The sequence below is a fragment of the Talpa europaea genome (genome assembly GCF_964194135.1).
Source record: "Talpa europaea genome assembly, chromosome: 7".
Classification (NCBI taxonomy): domain Eukaryota; kingdom Metazoa; phylum Chordata; class Mammalia; order Eulipotyphla; family Talpidae; genus Talpa; species Talpa europaea.
In genome coordinates, this window is record NC_140074.1 from 106,193,033 (window position 1) to 106,208,859 (window position 15,827).

Genomic DNA, 15,827 nt, shown 5'->3' on the forward strand with positions numbered 1-15,827 from the left:
TTTTTTTTTTTTTTGACTAAAATGGTGGCTGTTATTTTATTTCAGTACCTCCCAGACTTGCTCGGCAAGACTGGACTCTTAATGAAATTGAGTGACTTGACTCAGTCTGACCCAGAAGTCAGGAGAGCTGCAGTACATTGTATGGCGAACTTATGTCTCAGGTATGTGCATCCAGCCAGGTCTCCCAGCAGTAACTAGAGGGGACCTCTTGTAAGCCCTTTTTTGTAGGTGGTTTAGTCTGGCTAAAGTGAGAGCCATCTTGGGAAAATAACCTCCTTTGCATCTCCCATAGTCTTTTTTATTGTATTACTTATTGTTAACTTTAACGTTTCTTATAAAGAAAACTTATAAATGAAGGAAAACATAGACTGGTCCTTATCCTTAAAATATGGTAAAGGTGATATATGTGTAATATGTCAAGTTTTTGTTTCCTACCATTATTGTTTCTAACCATATTATGTTTTTAGAAGGATGTATTCATTTGAATTTAAGCTTTGGTGAGATTTATCTGTCAAGGCTAGTTTCTTCTAAGAAAATAGAATCAACCAGTTGCCCAATTTTATCAATAGATTCATACAATAGAAAATAAGCAGCACAAACTTGAATGGATGTGTGATCTCTTGTCTCTGCATGGCAGTGTTGTCCATTGGCTAAAAAAAGATTTCTCTTTCTCCATACTTCTTTCTCTATAAGCTTCCATTACTTTTTCTTATGGAAACCATCCTTCCTTCTTCCTTTTCATACCAGCCTGTCCTATATCAGTAATTACTTAACCAAAGATGCACTAATCTGCCATTGTATCATTGCATTCAAGGGTATATTCCAACTTTGTATTTTGTAGTAGTTTATATGACTTCTCTTTTTAAGTTCTTTTGCAAGCCTCATTTCAAAGGAAAGTGAATTTGAGTTCTCTCTGTGTGTTTTAGTGTGCCAGGACAGCCATACTTGGAAGAATCCTACCAAAATGTCTGCTTCCAAGTTTTCTTGACTACCTTACAGTCTCCAAAATCATCTGATATGGATGATATCACATTTTGTATGGTAGGTGGAACTATTACTAACCTTGTGGTGTAACAGATATGTCTAGAATTAGCAGCAGAATAGAAGCTATTAATTTGGCGTATATTTTGTCTACAGATGGGGACATCAGTGGAATACATATAAACTAAAATGACTGAAATCTTATTTTTGCAGTTTAAATTACAGTAAGCTGTTGTAGTTTGTTTTGTTTTACAATTCTAGGTTTTCAAAGAAAGCTCTTTTTCCTGTGACTATAAAAGCTATACTATTTCAGACTAGTGACTGCTTTTAGATAGAAGGGAAAGGAATAGATTTCAAAAAAATCTTCTGTATTTTATTCCTTTTTAAAAAAATATGCAGACATGACAGTTTGTTAACGTGTTTTAAATTCAGAGTGACACATTTCAAAAATTGCAAATCTAAGATTGTGAAAGTTCTTTTAATTCCCTGTTCAGATATAGTCACTGGGAATAATTTGTTCTACATGCCCCTGTATTATTTTTTGACATATAAATAGACATATGTATAAGTTTTAAATAAACTATAGTAAATATACTGTTTTGCAACTTCTTTTTATAAACTTACTAGCTTTTGGGCATCTTTTCATTGCCTATTGATGTACCTCATGCTTTCTTACTGCTGTAACTGGGAAATCTGGGCAAGTGACTTGACTTCTTGAGCCTCCATGTTCCTCATCTCTGAAACAGGACAAATGAAACAACTACTATTGTAGGAGTCTCATGAGGAATATATGAAATAAAGCATTTAAATTGCTTAGCAAAGTGCTTGCTGCTGTTGTTGAGTTTCAGGTGTAGCAAGAGGCTTAACTTATATAATTGTTTTCATAAATGATTGAAATTAAAGTTTTTCAATGTTTTCACTATTTCAAACAAGGCTACCATTCACGTCTTTCCCATGTGGATGTTTTTCTTAAGGACATACTTTGCATTCTCCAGTATGATCACTGCAGTCACTTTTTTACCCTTATCACATTTTTCCCAATAGACATGACTTTTTTTTTCTTGCTCACCATTTGTACATGCTGCTTTATAACCATGTATAATAAAACCACACTTAATAAAACCTCTCTGTTCCTCTAAAAAAATAATGAGTAGTAAGTCATCAGCTCTCTTCTCTGAATCTTCATCTCTGCTTGCTGCTACTCCCTCCCATAAAAAGGTTTTTTCCATTACCTAAAGACCTGCTTTCTCCTCTTTCTTAATCAGTGCTAGAGAATTGATCCTTGGACAACCAGATTTCATCTACCTTCTAACTTGATCTCTTTTTCTCCTAGCTGTTACAAAATGCATTAAAAGGTATACAGTCACTTCTAAATGTTGGGAAGATGAAACTGACACAGACTGATCAACTTGGAGCTCTTCTAGCTGTGCTAAAGGTAAGACATTGCCCATTTAAATCTAGAAGTCTCATTTTGGCTAAGAATGGTTTTCCTATTTAAACCCCAGACATAGGACCACTTTATGTCGTCATTTCAAGGCTATCTTTAAGGTATTGATATTACATTTAAAAATGAGAGAAGACTAAAATATTTGTAGTCAGGCATACTTAAAATTAAGAACTGAAAACAATAAGCCTTGATTTAATAATATATCAAAATTCTGTTGAATCTCTTAGGAAGGGAATAGATTATGGCATGATCTGTAGATGATTTAACTTTGATTATCTTGAACTTGTTTGTACTTAAAAGAAGAACTAGGGCTTCTCCTAGTCTCTCTGGGCCAATTAAGATATATATCAGCAGGTTGCTATCCTTTGACTTTTAAGTCTTCCAGGCAGTGGGGAATTAGATAACCCTCTCTTCTTCAGTTCATCCAGGAGATAGTAAGAACTTTTGTGCTGGACTTAGCTAAAAAGCCATTAATAACTTAGTTTTATCATAACTAAAATTTTCATTGTTTCCCTGTGTCATTGCTCCTCCTCAGTAGATAGACAGCTAGATACAGACATAAACTAAACAAAAATGATCGATTGATTTTTTTTTTTTTTAAGTGAGAAGTTTTTGTTTTTGTGTTTTTAAGATTTATTTATTTATACAAGCACTGAGGCACAGGCCAGAGGCTCGGGAGGGTGAGAGAATTCACCAGAGACAGAGCAAGGAGCAGAACAGGCAGACAGACTGAAAGCACTGCTGAGGGAGCCTCAGGTGCGGGCGCGACAGAAGAGGTCTGCTGCGCCATGTGGGAGTTTCCCTGGCTGGCTGGGAATCGAACCTGTGCTGCAGAGGCTGTGGACAGCTTCACAGCGCTGCACTCAACCCGCTGCGCCACGAGGGAAGGCCGAAAAATGATAGATTGATTTAACACAATTAGATTAAATAATTAGATAAAATTTAAAAATTAATAAATAAAAATAATAAGTGAACAGATAAACAAAAATCAAATGTATCCTAATCTGGCCAAACCAAATCTAGCTGGAACCTGAATGAAATTAAGCTCCTGTTTAAGCCCTAGACTGTCAACCTATCAATTTTCTGTCCCATTTTCATTTTCTTAATAAGCTTCTAAATATTAACCTTTTTGTGTGATCCAGAACATGATGAATCATTCTGGTTTTTTTGATTCATATTTTTATGTGTGTATTTTCTTATCATCATTAGAAATCCATGTTTCATGGACTCCCTGGACTGAACATAGAGATGCCCACGGTGTTGTACCCCACTCCACTTCCTCAGTATGATGGGCGACCACCCGTCAAACCAAAGCAGTTAGAACCCAGTGCTTCTCGACCAACTGCGGTACATTTTTGTCTGGATTTAAGTTTTGGATTGCTTTTCATTGCTTGATATCTGTGTTTTCTATAACTTGCATCAATACCTATGAAAGGCTTACCTTGAATTTGATTTATTTTAGGGAACCTTTTCGTTAACTGGTAGGGCTAGAGTGTCAGGAGTGCAGAGAAAAAGAGTGAGGCATGTAGTGGAGGTCAGATCACAGTGCCGGAGTTTAGGGTTTTATATAGAGGGTGGAGATTTATTGAAGAATCCTTTTTTTAAGATTCTTTAGAATAATTTATCCAATCATTTATAAAATACGAATTCTCTGCAAATGCTGCCCCCTCTCCCACCGTAAGTCAAAGCTGAGCTTATCGAATAATTCCTGATTGCAGTGTTGAGATAGTACAAATTCAAAATGCTTGATTTTATTGCACAGTTTTTTTTAACAAAGCACTAATACTCAAATGTTTGTGGGCATTTATGATATATCTTCAAGAATTGTTTCATTTCTAAGTAATTTAAAACTCTGGATGAATGGGCTTTCTTTATGATATAATGAGTTCAGAGGTAGATGCTCCAGAGCAGGCTAATTCATTGACTTCATGATGCTCTAGATTTTTCTTCTCTGCTTTGTCATTAAAGAATCATATAAAGAATCTGTGATCAGATTTGCATTTTAGAAAAGTCGTTGTGATAGCATATAAAAGGATATGAGTCTAATTAATCTAAGGTAGAAGTGAGGAGGACCTTCCTTCCTTAAAAGGGAATGCAGAGGAGAGCCCAGATTCCAAAGATACCTGCATGTCAGAAAGAAGGAAGTAGAAGAAATTGGCTCTTATTTAACATCAGTATCTAAAAAAGCCCAAGTACCCTAAATATGCATTTGTGTAATGAATTTATACCTCTCCTACATATTTAGAGTGGTACTAGCTGTGCATCTTACTTGAGGAAATTTAATTCCTAAGTCATTTTCTGTAGACCTTAATTATCTTGCAGCACCCCAGTTGAGAAGACTGAATGCTTTTACAACTGTGAAAAATAGATGGTATTAGCCTCATACCTAATAGATGAGGAAGGTGAAGCTCAGAGAAGCCAAATGATTTTTTCCATTTGAAAAATGGAAAGATGTAGCATTTAAGCCCAGGTCACAGGTCTTGCTCTGTCCCATGTATTTCATACCTTGCTTCTTATAGTCCCTTAGGGTTTGTGTAAGTACGTAGCATAGTGCCTGATGCATAGGGTATTTATTACGTGCCACTTTTTTCTTTTCTCCTCTTCTCTCTTCAGACTACATGTTGGGGACATATTTAGTAATTATCAAATGAAAAAATATCAATAATTCAATTAAAAGCTATTTTGAAATAGCTATCATATATGTTTTCATTTGCTCTTAACATCAGAATAAAAAGAAAAAATTAAAAGTAAAACCAAAGAAAAGCCAGCAAGGAGAGGAGGAGGAGGAGGAAGAATCCAGTGGTGAAAGAGAAGCAGCCACAGTCACTGGCTCGAGCAGAGTGAACCTGCATGAAGGGAACACTCAGTGTTCCGCCTCCCTGAGTGTCCAGAGTTTGCCAATAGATGGAAGTAGAGCTGCAGGAAAAGACCAAGGCTCCTCACCCTTCCATTCTTCCAGCTGGAAAAGGGTCAGCAGTAGTGAGTCGGACTATTCTGATGCTGAAGGAGGCATGCAGAGTAAAATTAGGTAGTAGTATTTTGTTATATTTTTATGCCTTATGTCTGTGTTGCCTGTAAATTTATAACTGCTTAAAATCTTCATACTTTTCATCCTCTTAATTTTGCCATGCTCTCTTGAACCTGCCTTTGTATCTATTGTTCCTATCTGCCTGGGATATTCTTTCATCCATTTTTTTTTTTTTTTTTTTTTTTTGCCTTGCTGTCTTGCTAACTACTACTTACCTTCAGTCTGAGGTTAGCATTCATATTCTCTGAGAAGTCATTTTGACATGCCCCCACCCCCATTTTATTTTAGGCACCTCTTTTGTGTGACCCTTTGACTTAACCCTACCTTGGTATTAATCATAATGTATTACTGTTATCTCTTTAACTGTCTGTCTCTTTGTTAATCAGTCTGACAGGGGTAGGAGCTTAGTTTGTATCTGCCAGCCTCTGCATCGTGCCTGGCACATACACCAGGATACTCAGTACATACTTGTTGGACAAGTGGATACCTTGCATGTTTCATATCTAACACTAATTTTCTAACATTAAATGTTGCCCTCTTAGTTATGTAGCTGTGTTTTATAGTATTGATTTTACTAGCTTGTTATATAAGCAAATTAACATATTTTGATTATATTTTGAAAAATAATTTTTACTATATTGGCATCTTAGGGCTTACTCAGAATGTTGGATTTCTCAATGTGTCATTTCAGTTGACTGGAATAAACATTTCATGTTTATATTTTTAAGAACTATTAAAAGGCTTTTCTTTCTTGTCTTGGATACTAAAGGTCTTACCAAGCCAGAGTTCGCCAAGGAGCATTAGCTTGTTTCCTTTCTACTATAAAATCAATAGAAAAAAAAGTTCTTTATGGCTACTGGTCAGCCTTTGTTCCCGATACACCTGAGCTTGGAAGCCCACAGTCTGTGTCCTTGACGACTCTTACATTAAAAGATCCTTCTCCAAAGGTAAGAGCATTTAAATTCTAAGTGTTAAACTAGGAAGAAAAGTGTCACAAATCTATGTTGTTCCCTTTGCTCTTTCTTCTTATTTGAACACAAGTCATATTTCTTCTGACGCAAGTCCTGATTGGACACTGCTGGACAGGGAAATGGGTTTATGTGAGTCAGATTGAGAGCACTGTGTGATCACCTCCTGCCCCAGGGCTTGCTTGAAGCCTGAGCACATTGAGTTACAGCTTTGGTGCCTATGAGCTACACTGTGCTGCTTTCCCTTTTATGAAAATGCTGTGGTATTTATAATAGGAAAATATAAAAAATGGTTTAAATGCTCAGTGGAATACGATGGTACATAATGGTTAAGAAAAATGTATAAGGCTTAGAATATCTTAGTTTTATGAAACCACAGGATATAGAATTACATCCTGTAGTTTACATTCCAACAGTGTTTTTTTCTTTCAACTTTTCCATATTTTTTAATTCACATGCAATAAATGTTTACAATGTTTGAGAAAAACCTTTTAAAAAAGAAGAAAAAAGAACTCAGTAGTCAATAACAACAGGAGAGAGCTATGGCTGATCAAGTATTTGCCTCTTCTTAGATGTGTTATACTCCTTGCCAGAAGTTAGCCTCTTAACTAAGATAGGAAAATATTCCATTGAATGTACATGTTCTTTAAAATAATGAATATTAAAAAGTTATGCTGAGGGCCTCCCTGGTGGCACAGGGCTTAAAGTCTCTGCTGTGAAGCTATCGGCAGCCATTGCAGCATGACTTCAATCCCGGCCAGGGAGCTAACTTACATGGCTCAGCAGATCTGTCTTGCTTGCTGCTACCCTCAGCAGTGTATTTCAGTGCATATGCCTGTTCTGCTCCCCACTCTGTCTCTGGTGAATCCTCTCACCACTTCCACCCTCTGCACCTCTGTCTTACACCCCAGTTCCTGTATGCATAAATAAATAAAAAGAAATTGAAAAAAAAATGTCATGCTGAATGACAAACTTCTCAACAGGAAAAGATCCAATTAGACCCATGGTATTATTCCTTTTCTATTTTTAAGATTTTCCTGTTTAAAAAGCAGGGGGCTAGCAAGCCACAGAATATTGGAACTTCAATGATCATCTCCTTGAATAGCTAATTACTGCTTAAGAAAATTTCTGGATGACTTTTCAGAAGCTCTTATAGGGTGATGAAAAATAAATTAACCTAAAAATTTTACACACCAAAAAATGCTTTGCAGGTATTTCAAATAACCAATGTCGTAAGTAGTAATACTAGCAAAAATTTTTCAAATAAACTGAATCAATAGTACTTGAGAGCCTGAGAGAAAAATGGAAAATGGTGCCAAATAAGTCAGTAATGAATGCATTCCAGTAATTGAGAGGACAACTACTAGAAAAATTTTAAGTACGTAAATTTGAAGATGCTAGCTTAGGGGAGCTGCCAGCAGTAGCCAGGGAGATGATAACGTGAAGCAAATAACAGGCCAAACCAACCATACTGTAATTGCCCAGCTGAGGGCATGTGGGACATGTGAGTTTACAGAGAGGTTACGAGGTACGATCTGATGAAAGTAGATTGAAATAATTTTCATAATATTTATATCTTTATATTTTAAAATGTTTACATTTAATTTAGAGTGCTTTGAGAAATTTATATGCTACAGAGTGGTCCTACTTTTAATATGCCCTTACTGTTTAACTTTTGTGAATGCAAGAAATGTGATGAAAAAAGGGAGATATGAAACTTCTTTCAGGAGCTGTCCTAGTTCCAATACAAAAGCCAAATGAAGGCCCTGAAGAGCCAATCAGCATTCCTAAAGAGGTCTACAAAAGATCAAAATAATTAATAAAATTCACCAGTTAACTATATAAAAGCCTTGTCTTAACTATATAAAAGCCTTGTTGTCTTAACTATATAAAAGTTAACTATATAAAAGCCACTCCCAGCAGTGACTTCCTTGTCACTCTTCCAGAAATATTCTAAGACCAAACATGAAAAAGCAAACAGTCAAGATTGACTGAGCTTCCTCAGCAAACACCTCTGCTATATTATAAGTAGCAGAAAAGGAAAAGTGCGTACATCTTTCAATACCTTTGAATAAGCCTTCACGTTCAAGGAGATGACTCTACCCACTAGTGAAACTGAGCATAGTGGCATTTTTTAAGATGGAAAGCCTTTCATTTGTCATTGTAAATATTCAGGCAATAAAAACTTAATCAACAAAATGAGCTCTCTGGAGAGCTGTACCCCTTGTGGTTTGCTTGCACATCAGTAATTTCTGCTGAAAGTACTGATTAAAACTGGTAAACAGTATATTAAATATTGATATAAGAATAAATGAAGCAGAACTTGAACCAGATTCAGCATCACAAATAGCATTATTATAACAATACAGATAAATTAAAGGGAATTAAATCAGAACTATGTGAAGTATAATTTGATATATCAAATTTCTAGATTTGATACCTCTATTTTTATGGGGAAAATTAACCGATTTCACTAACATTCCTTTTGTTTTCATCTGTGATAGTCATGCCCAGAGCTAATTGAGCTGAAAGATTTTGACTTTTGAATATATCATGTCATTTCTTTCTATCATGTGCTCTTTAATTTTATTTGGCTTGTGAGCTGTTGGTTTGGATTGTAGTTTTTAGTTGCCTTCTAAAGATGTAGGGGTTCAGCACAACAGCTACCCTTTTCAGACCAGCCATTTAATAAGGGGTTGGCCTGTGGACCATATCTGACCCACTACCTGTTTTCATATGATCCATGAACTGAAAATGGGTTCTGTGTTTTTAAATGGTTTTTTTTTTAAGCCAAAAGAATATTTTATGACGTGAAATGCTAATTTCATTCTCCATAAGTAAGCATTTATTGTTATACATAGTTATTACTTTATACAGTGTCTTTGCAACCATGGTGGAGGTGAGTGGTTGCAGCAGAGATTCAGTGACTGCAAAGTTTAAAATATAAAGTATGTATTACTGGCCCTTTAGGAGAAGTTTCCTTCTCGTGCACATACTCTCTCACTTCCTCTCCCCCACACAGTTTCCTAATGTGTCATTAACTTCCTAACTTTAAGTGATTATGTTTAATTCCAAAGGCTCAATATTGCTATGTAGTACAAATCTGTAGCAATAAATCTTTAGTCTTTATTTATGATTCCACATTACAGAAGACCTGCAGAAATGATTTATTTCTTTGTTACTTGGAGATAATATAGTTGAAAATTTTCTGGAAACCCTTTTTTACACCAAACTCAGATATGCTTCATGTTGAGTAAATATTTAGATTAGATCCTAGAATTAATGTTTACTCCCTGCTTTTAAGAAATCTAAATGTGTTAATAAAGTATTAAAAAAAAAAGAAATCTAAATGTGTTTAACTGGCATTTTTGAGTGAGCTGGGTACAGTCTTATTTCAGATCACTGGTCCTGCATTTATTACCTACATTCTATTTTGGTTAAATTGGCTTGCCTTTTGTGATGTTCTTTTTCTCTTCTGATGTTCAAAAACCACAAAATCAGCAGTGTACCAATTGAAAGTAATCTTTTAAAATCTTAAAAAGAAAATCTTCGTGCATTGATAGTTTTGGTTATATTTAGTAATAGTCCTTTCTTTTATTATCAGAGACCCTTACTGCCAGCACTGTTATCTCCTACACCTAAGAATATTTCTAAAATGTTGGATCATTAATGGTGCCTGCCAAGCAGGATATACACCAAGTTCTTAATATCCTCTTTAATTAATATTGAACACTCATAGATGCTTCAGGATGGAATATAAAGCAGAATGTCCTTAGGTACTTGATATTAAACATTCTGGATGTGTATATATTTTACCCCACTGACTGTTTTGTCTCTCATCAGTGCCTATGCTTGAATAATCTTTAATTTTCTTGCTCACAATTTCAGGTTTTTGTAGTGTGGTATAGCTTAAATTTATTTCTTACTATAAGAAAACCTAACAGCAATGTCATTTAAGGTTTTTTGTTTTTTTTTTTTTCTTTTCTAAGAAGTGGGGTTAACAGGCCTCCTTGGTGGCGCAAGGGGTTAAGCACTGCACTGTGAAGCAATCCGCAGCCTCTGCAGCATGAGTTCGATCCCTGGCCGGCCAGAGAGAAACCCATATGACGAAGCAGACTTCTCCTGTCTCCCTGCTGCTCCCCTCAGCAGTGTATTTCAGTCAGTCTGCCTGTTCTGTTCCCCACTCTGTCTCTGGTGAATCCTCTCACCCTGCGCATCTCTGGCCTGTACCCCAGCTCTTGTATGCATAAATAAATCTTTAAAAAAAAAAGAAGTGGGGTTAAGGATGGGATAGCTGCAAAGGCTAATTTTAGGGCTTGGTAATTCCATTGTTTTTATTCTAACTAGAATGATCCTAAGTATTTTTTAGGCTTTTAAATGATCCTAAATGCTTTCAGAATTTTAAAGGTATGTGGGAAAAAGGAAATCCAATTCCTGATTATTGAATAACTAATATGAATCATCCTAAATTTTCAGACACGTGCCTGTGCTTTGCAAGTTTTATCCGCCATCTTGGAAGGTTCAAAACAGTTTCTTTCTGTTGCTGAAGATACCAGTGACCACAGAAGGGCTTTTACTCCCTTCTCTGTAATGATCGCTTCCAGCATTAGAGAGTTACACAGATGTCTTTTGTTAGCTTTGGTGGCTGAATCATCTTCACAGACCCTTACTCAGATAATTAAGGTAAATGTGCCAAGCCTTGGGTAGGTCCCAGAGAGGGGTTTCTCATGTTTCAATTTTTTATAAAACTTACATTGTATAAAAGTAACTTGACTTAAGAATAGAACTAAGTAGTAGTTTCATTTAAATATGTCCTATTTCAAAATCTGTGCCAATTTGTCTGATCTTACTTACAATCTCTTTAGGTCTAAAAATATGATTTATTAAATACTTATATCTTTAGTAATAAATTGTACCAATGAGGCTGTGTTATTCCCTCCTACCCTCACAAAAGACAAAAAAGAAAAGGATTGATTTTCAAATAAAAGCAAAGACTTTTCTTTTTAATTAGCAGTATAAGATTTTTGTCTGTGCTGTGGCTTAACTAGGTCTACTTATGAACTCTTCTTTCTGTGTTTTAGTGCCTTGCAAATTTAGTATCAAATTCCCCTTATAACCGTCTGAAACTCAGCCTGTTGACCAAAGTGTGGAACCAGATAAAGCCTTATATCCATCATAAAGGTTGGTGATGGTTTAAAACTGTTTACTGCTTTATGTTATCAAAATATAGCTTTAGATTTAAATAGATTATTAAAATAGAGCATTTTTTGGGCCTCCCGTGGTGGCGCAGCGGTTGAGCTCTGGACTGCGAAGCTGCCTGCAGCCTCTGCAGCACCGGTTTGATCCCCGGCCACCGGCGAGGGTCCCACATAGCGTGCAGACCTCTCCTGCCATGTCCTCTGCTCCCCTCAGCATTGTATTTCGTCAGTGAATTCTCTCACCCTCCCACACTTCTGACTGTACCCAGTGCTTGTATAAATTAATAAATAAATCTTAAAAAAAAATAGAGCATTTTTATAGCTCTAAGATGTAAAACGCTCTAAGATTTTTATAGCTCTCCAAGTTTTTTAGGAACCAACTATTGCTAAAACCCCACTTTTAACTGCTTAGCCCCCAGTGGAATTCACTGGAAGGAAGTGAACTGGAGAATTCATTGCAGATAATGCCATTTCAATGTTCAGTGCAGTAACTGTTGGGGTGGGGCGGGGGCGCCCTATAGTGTCTAATAGTGCCTATCTTATAGGCATATAAAATAATATCATCTAATATCTAGCCCACATTGAAATTTTCCCATTTGTCCCAAAAGGTCTTTTATGGTTTGTTTTTTTAAAAACTGGGTTCATTTAAGGTTTATGCATTGCATTTAGTTAATTTACTATTTTAGTCTTTTTAAATCCCATCACCCTTTTTTTTTCTTTGACCATACTGATTTTCTGAAGAATCCAAGTGAATTGTCATATAGAATATCTCACATTTTCATTTTGTTGGATTGTTTCTTTATTATATTCCTTTTTTTTTTTTTTTAAAGATTTATTTATTTATTTTATTTATACAAGCACTGGGTACAGTCAGAAGGGCGGGAGGGTGAGAGAATTCACCAGAGCCAGAGCGGGGAACAGGACAGGCAGACTGACAAAGAAATACACTGCTGAGTGGAGCAGCAGGTGGCAGGAGAGGTCTGCGCGCCATGTGGGACCCTCCTCCGGTGGCCGGGGAGCAGCCGGGGATCGGGATCGAACAGGCGCTGCAGAGGCTGCGGGCAGCTTCACAACCCAGCGCTCAACCGCTGCGCCACCGGGGAGGCCCTCTTTATTATATTCTTTAACTTATATTCTGTCCCATATGTTTCCTGTAAGTTGGAAGTTAGAGCTAGAGGTTTAATTAGAGTTAAGTCAAACAAGTATGCCATAATTTTTAATTGTCTGTAGAAGTAATTATGATCCTTATGAAAACTATTCCCATTGTGATAGGTTCTTATTGTTTTCTCTGACAGATGTTAATGTTCGTGTGTCAAGTCTCACACTGTTGGGAGCCATAGTGTCTACTCATGCACCTTTACCTGAAGTTCAGCTACTTTTACAACAGCCCTGTACATCTGGACTCAGCAATAACAATTCAGCAACGCCTCACCTCAACCCTCCTGATGGCTGGAAGAAAGCACCTTCAGGATCCTTTGTAGAGGAAGCATCAGTTAGCTCACCTAAGGGGTCTCCAGAGCCCTGTTGGCTCATTCGACTTTGCATTTCCACTGTTGTGCTGCCCAAGGAGGATTCCTGTTCAAGTAGTGATACTGGTTCTGCAGCAGGAGCCATCTATAAACCATCCCCCATTAGACTGGAGGCTTTACAGGTAAGAGATTGTTTCTTGTTTGAAGTGGAAGTAATCATCCTTTCTTCACAGTCTGATTATAGGGAATCAGTCTGTGAGAATAATGTAAAACTGAGCCATGTGTTGGTGGTGTTAGTGAGAATTACATTTTTAGGTGTGATTGGTTTGTTATTTTGGTACAGGTGGGGTCTTGGTTAATGAAATGTCAAATACATTCCTTTCTGTTGCAAGTCATTTTAATTATCTCAGCTATTTTATGACATGGGTATAATAGATTATATAATAATTCTGAAAGAAACTATACAGTTAATCTTTGTTTCCTATAATTTAAATAAATATTTAATTCTATGTAAATATCTCTTTAGTCTTCTGTCTGCTTAAAGACAACAAATAATTGTTCCCCAAAGAAAGAAAACAAGCCGGAATAAAAGTATTCATGTTTTGTATACTCAAATACAATCTAAGACATAGGTATCTACTGCAAATTATCTGGTTATATTAAGTATATCCTTTGACCTTTAACTCTTTCAGTGTTAATTTCTTCAACTGAAGTATTCAATTAATACCTACGTCAAAAATTTTTCCCAGGCTTACATGAGATAATATTAATGAAACATTTTATAAATTTATAGAGCCATAAAATTAAGTAAATTATTATTTTAACCATATAAGTAAAGATTATGATTGTTTTCCATTTCATTCAGTATCAGATTTCAACCCCTTGTTAAGTGAGTTATTTCTGAAACATTGAAATATTTTTCTGAATATTATTGTCCTGCATTCAGATCTTAGAGTTAATCCCTTGTTCTCTTTGCAGGTTTTGGCTCATCTGGCAAGGGGCTACTTTTCAATGGCTCAGGTATACTTGATGGAGCTTGGAGAGGTGATTTGCAAGTGCATGGGGGAGGAAGATCCATCTATTCAACTTCATGGAACAAAGGTAATTTTCATTAAAAGCCATATGCTTTTTTCTTCTCTTTACTTTATATTTTCTCTGCTGTACTTGAAGTCTGAGGTTTCTTCAAAGGGTTTTAGGTAGGGAAGTCATACTTACCTCTACTAAGTATGAATTGAATTGAATCTATATATAACCCCAATGAGGTGATTGTTATTTTATTACCAAATCTGTAACTGGTCATTTTGCTCCTGGAAAGAATGTTTCTGACATGGAATTACTGAGAAAAGAATCACTTGGAAATTATTTTTCCCCTTGATTGGGGGAGGTAATGTCCAAACTGAAATGGTTTTTGCCTAACTTTGATCATCTATACTTTTATCTTCTCAGCTTCTGGAAGAACTGGGTACAGGCTTAATACAACAGTATAAACCAGATTCTGCCATAGCACCTGATCAGAGAGTGCCAGTTACCTTGGTAAGTAAATGTCAACTTAGAGTTTTCTGTTTTCTTAGTATATCAGTCAGTTGGAGCTTAGGGATAAAGGGGAGTAAACAGTATGGTTTCTTCCGATGTCAAAAATTGTGGTTTGCATTCTTAGGAGGATGTGATACTAACATGAATAGATTTTATTTGCATATGAGTTTATTTGGAGTTTAGTAGGTGCTAGGATTATGTGTATTTGGTTATGATTATGGGTAACTAGTCATCCATGGAAAACCATTTATATAAAATCTGGTTTGATTACTCATCCTGCCCAAGAGGCAGACTGTAATAGTGGGAAGAGCCAAAAATTTGGAATTAGAAGACATGGAATCAAATCTGGGAGCACCATTTAATGGATTTATGATTATGAGCATAGTTTCCCTTTTAGAGTAGAATAATAACCCTTAATTCATAGAATTATTGGAAGATTGAATGAAACAAACATGCAGGCAAATGGTAGCTGTTCAATGAATGTTAATTCACTGAATGTTAATTCCTATTAAATTCTGTGATCTTAAATTGTTTCTGTTGTCCTCACACTATGTCAGTTCTTTGGGTGAAGAGTACGTGACTCTACCAAAAAAAAAAAAAAAAAAAAGCTTCTGCTAGTTTCTAAAGCAAAATCAGCTCAAAATATTAGTGATGTTTTCTCCCTCTGCCTTCTTCAATTTACCTATTTGTCCCCCTTACTATTTCCATTATCCTTACAGTAAATTAAGAATGTCCCTTAGAATGTCTCTTACAGTAAATTAAGCCCTTGTCTCCTTAGACTGCCATTAAAGTCAAAGTGTTATCATTTGCTAAAAGATGAATTGAGTTTTGCTATCAGAAAGACCTGGGTGTGAATCCAGACTTCTCTTGCTAGTGTTGTGATTTTGGGCAAGACTCTTAACTATTCATACTTAGGTATCGTTTCATCTGTAAAAGGGGGATATACTTTCTGTATTGCTGAGTAAATTACCCTAAAGACTTCAGCAGCTTAAAATAATAAATAATAAGTATTTATTCCCTCACATAATTTCTGTGTGTCAGGTATCTAGAGTAGCTTACCTAGGTGGTTCTGGCTCAGGTCTCTCAGGAGGTTGCATTCACGATTTTGGCAGTGGCTGCGGTCAATTGGACTTGACTTGGGCTAGAGGGTCTTCTTCCAAGGTTGCTCACCTAACATAACTGGCAAGTTAGTGCTGACCGTTG

The 15,827-nt window shown here is 36.1% G+C and overlaps 1 protein-coding gene across 1 annotated transcript in view; it reads left to right on the top strand.

Moving 5' to 3' along the window:
• The window catches only part of HEATR6 (HEAT repeat containing 6), a gene marked incomplete at both ends in the record, with an annotated part of 28,511 nt that overhangs the window by 5,375 nt on the left and 7,309 nt on the right, over positions 1 to 15,827 (top strand). Inside the window, 11 exons of the mRNA XM_084238228.1 lie at positions 46 to 161; positions 927 to 1,041; positions 2,315 to 2,416; positions 3,638 to 3,775; positions 5,155 to 5,456; positions 6,226 to 6,403; positions 10,901 to 11,107; positions 11,506 to 11,605; positions 12,918 to 13,273; positions 14,070 to 14,192; positions 14,538 to 14,624. Coding sequence (XP_084094354.1) covers positions 46 to 161; positions 927 to 1,041; positions 2,315 to 2,416; positions 3,638 to 3,775; positions 5,155 to 5,456; positions 6,226 to 6,403; positions 10,901 to 11,107; positions 11,506 to 11,605; positions 12,918 to 13,273; positions 14,070 to 14,192; positions 14,538 to 14,624 — 1,824 coding nt within the window. The remainder of the gene's footprint in view (positions 1 to 45; positions 162 to 926; positions 1,042 to 2,314; positions 2,417 to 3,637; positions 3,776 to 5,154; positions 5,457 to 6,225; positions 6,404 to 10,900; positions 11,108 to 11,505; positions 11,606 to 12,917; positions 13,274 to 14,069; positions 14,193 to 14,537; positions 14,625 to 15,827) is intronic.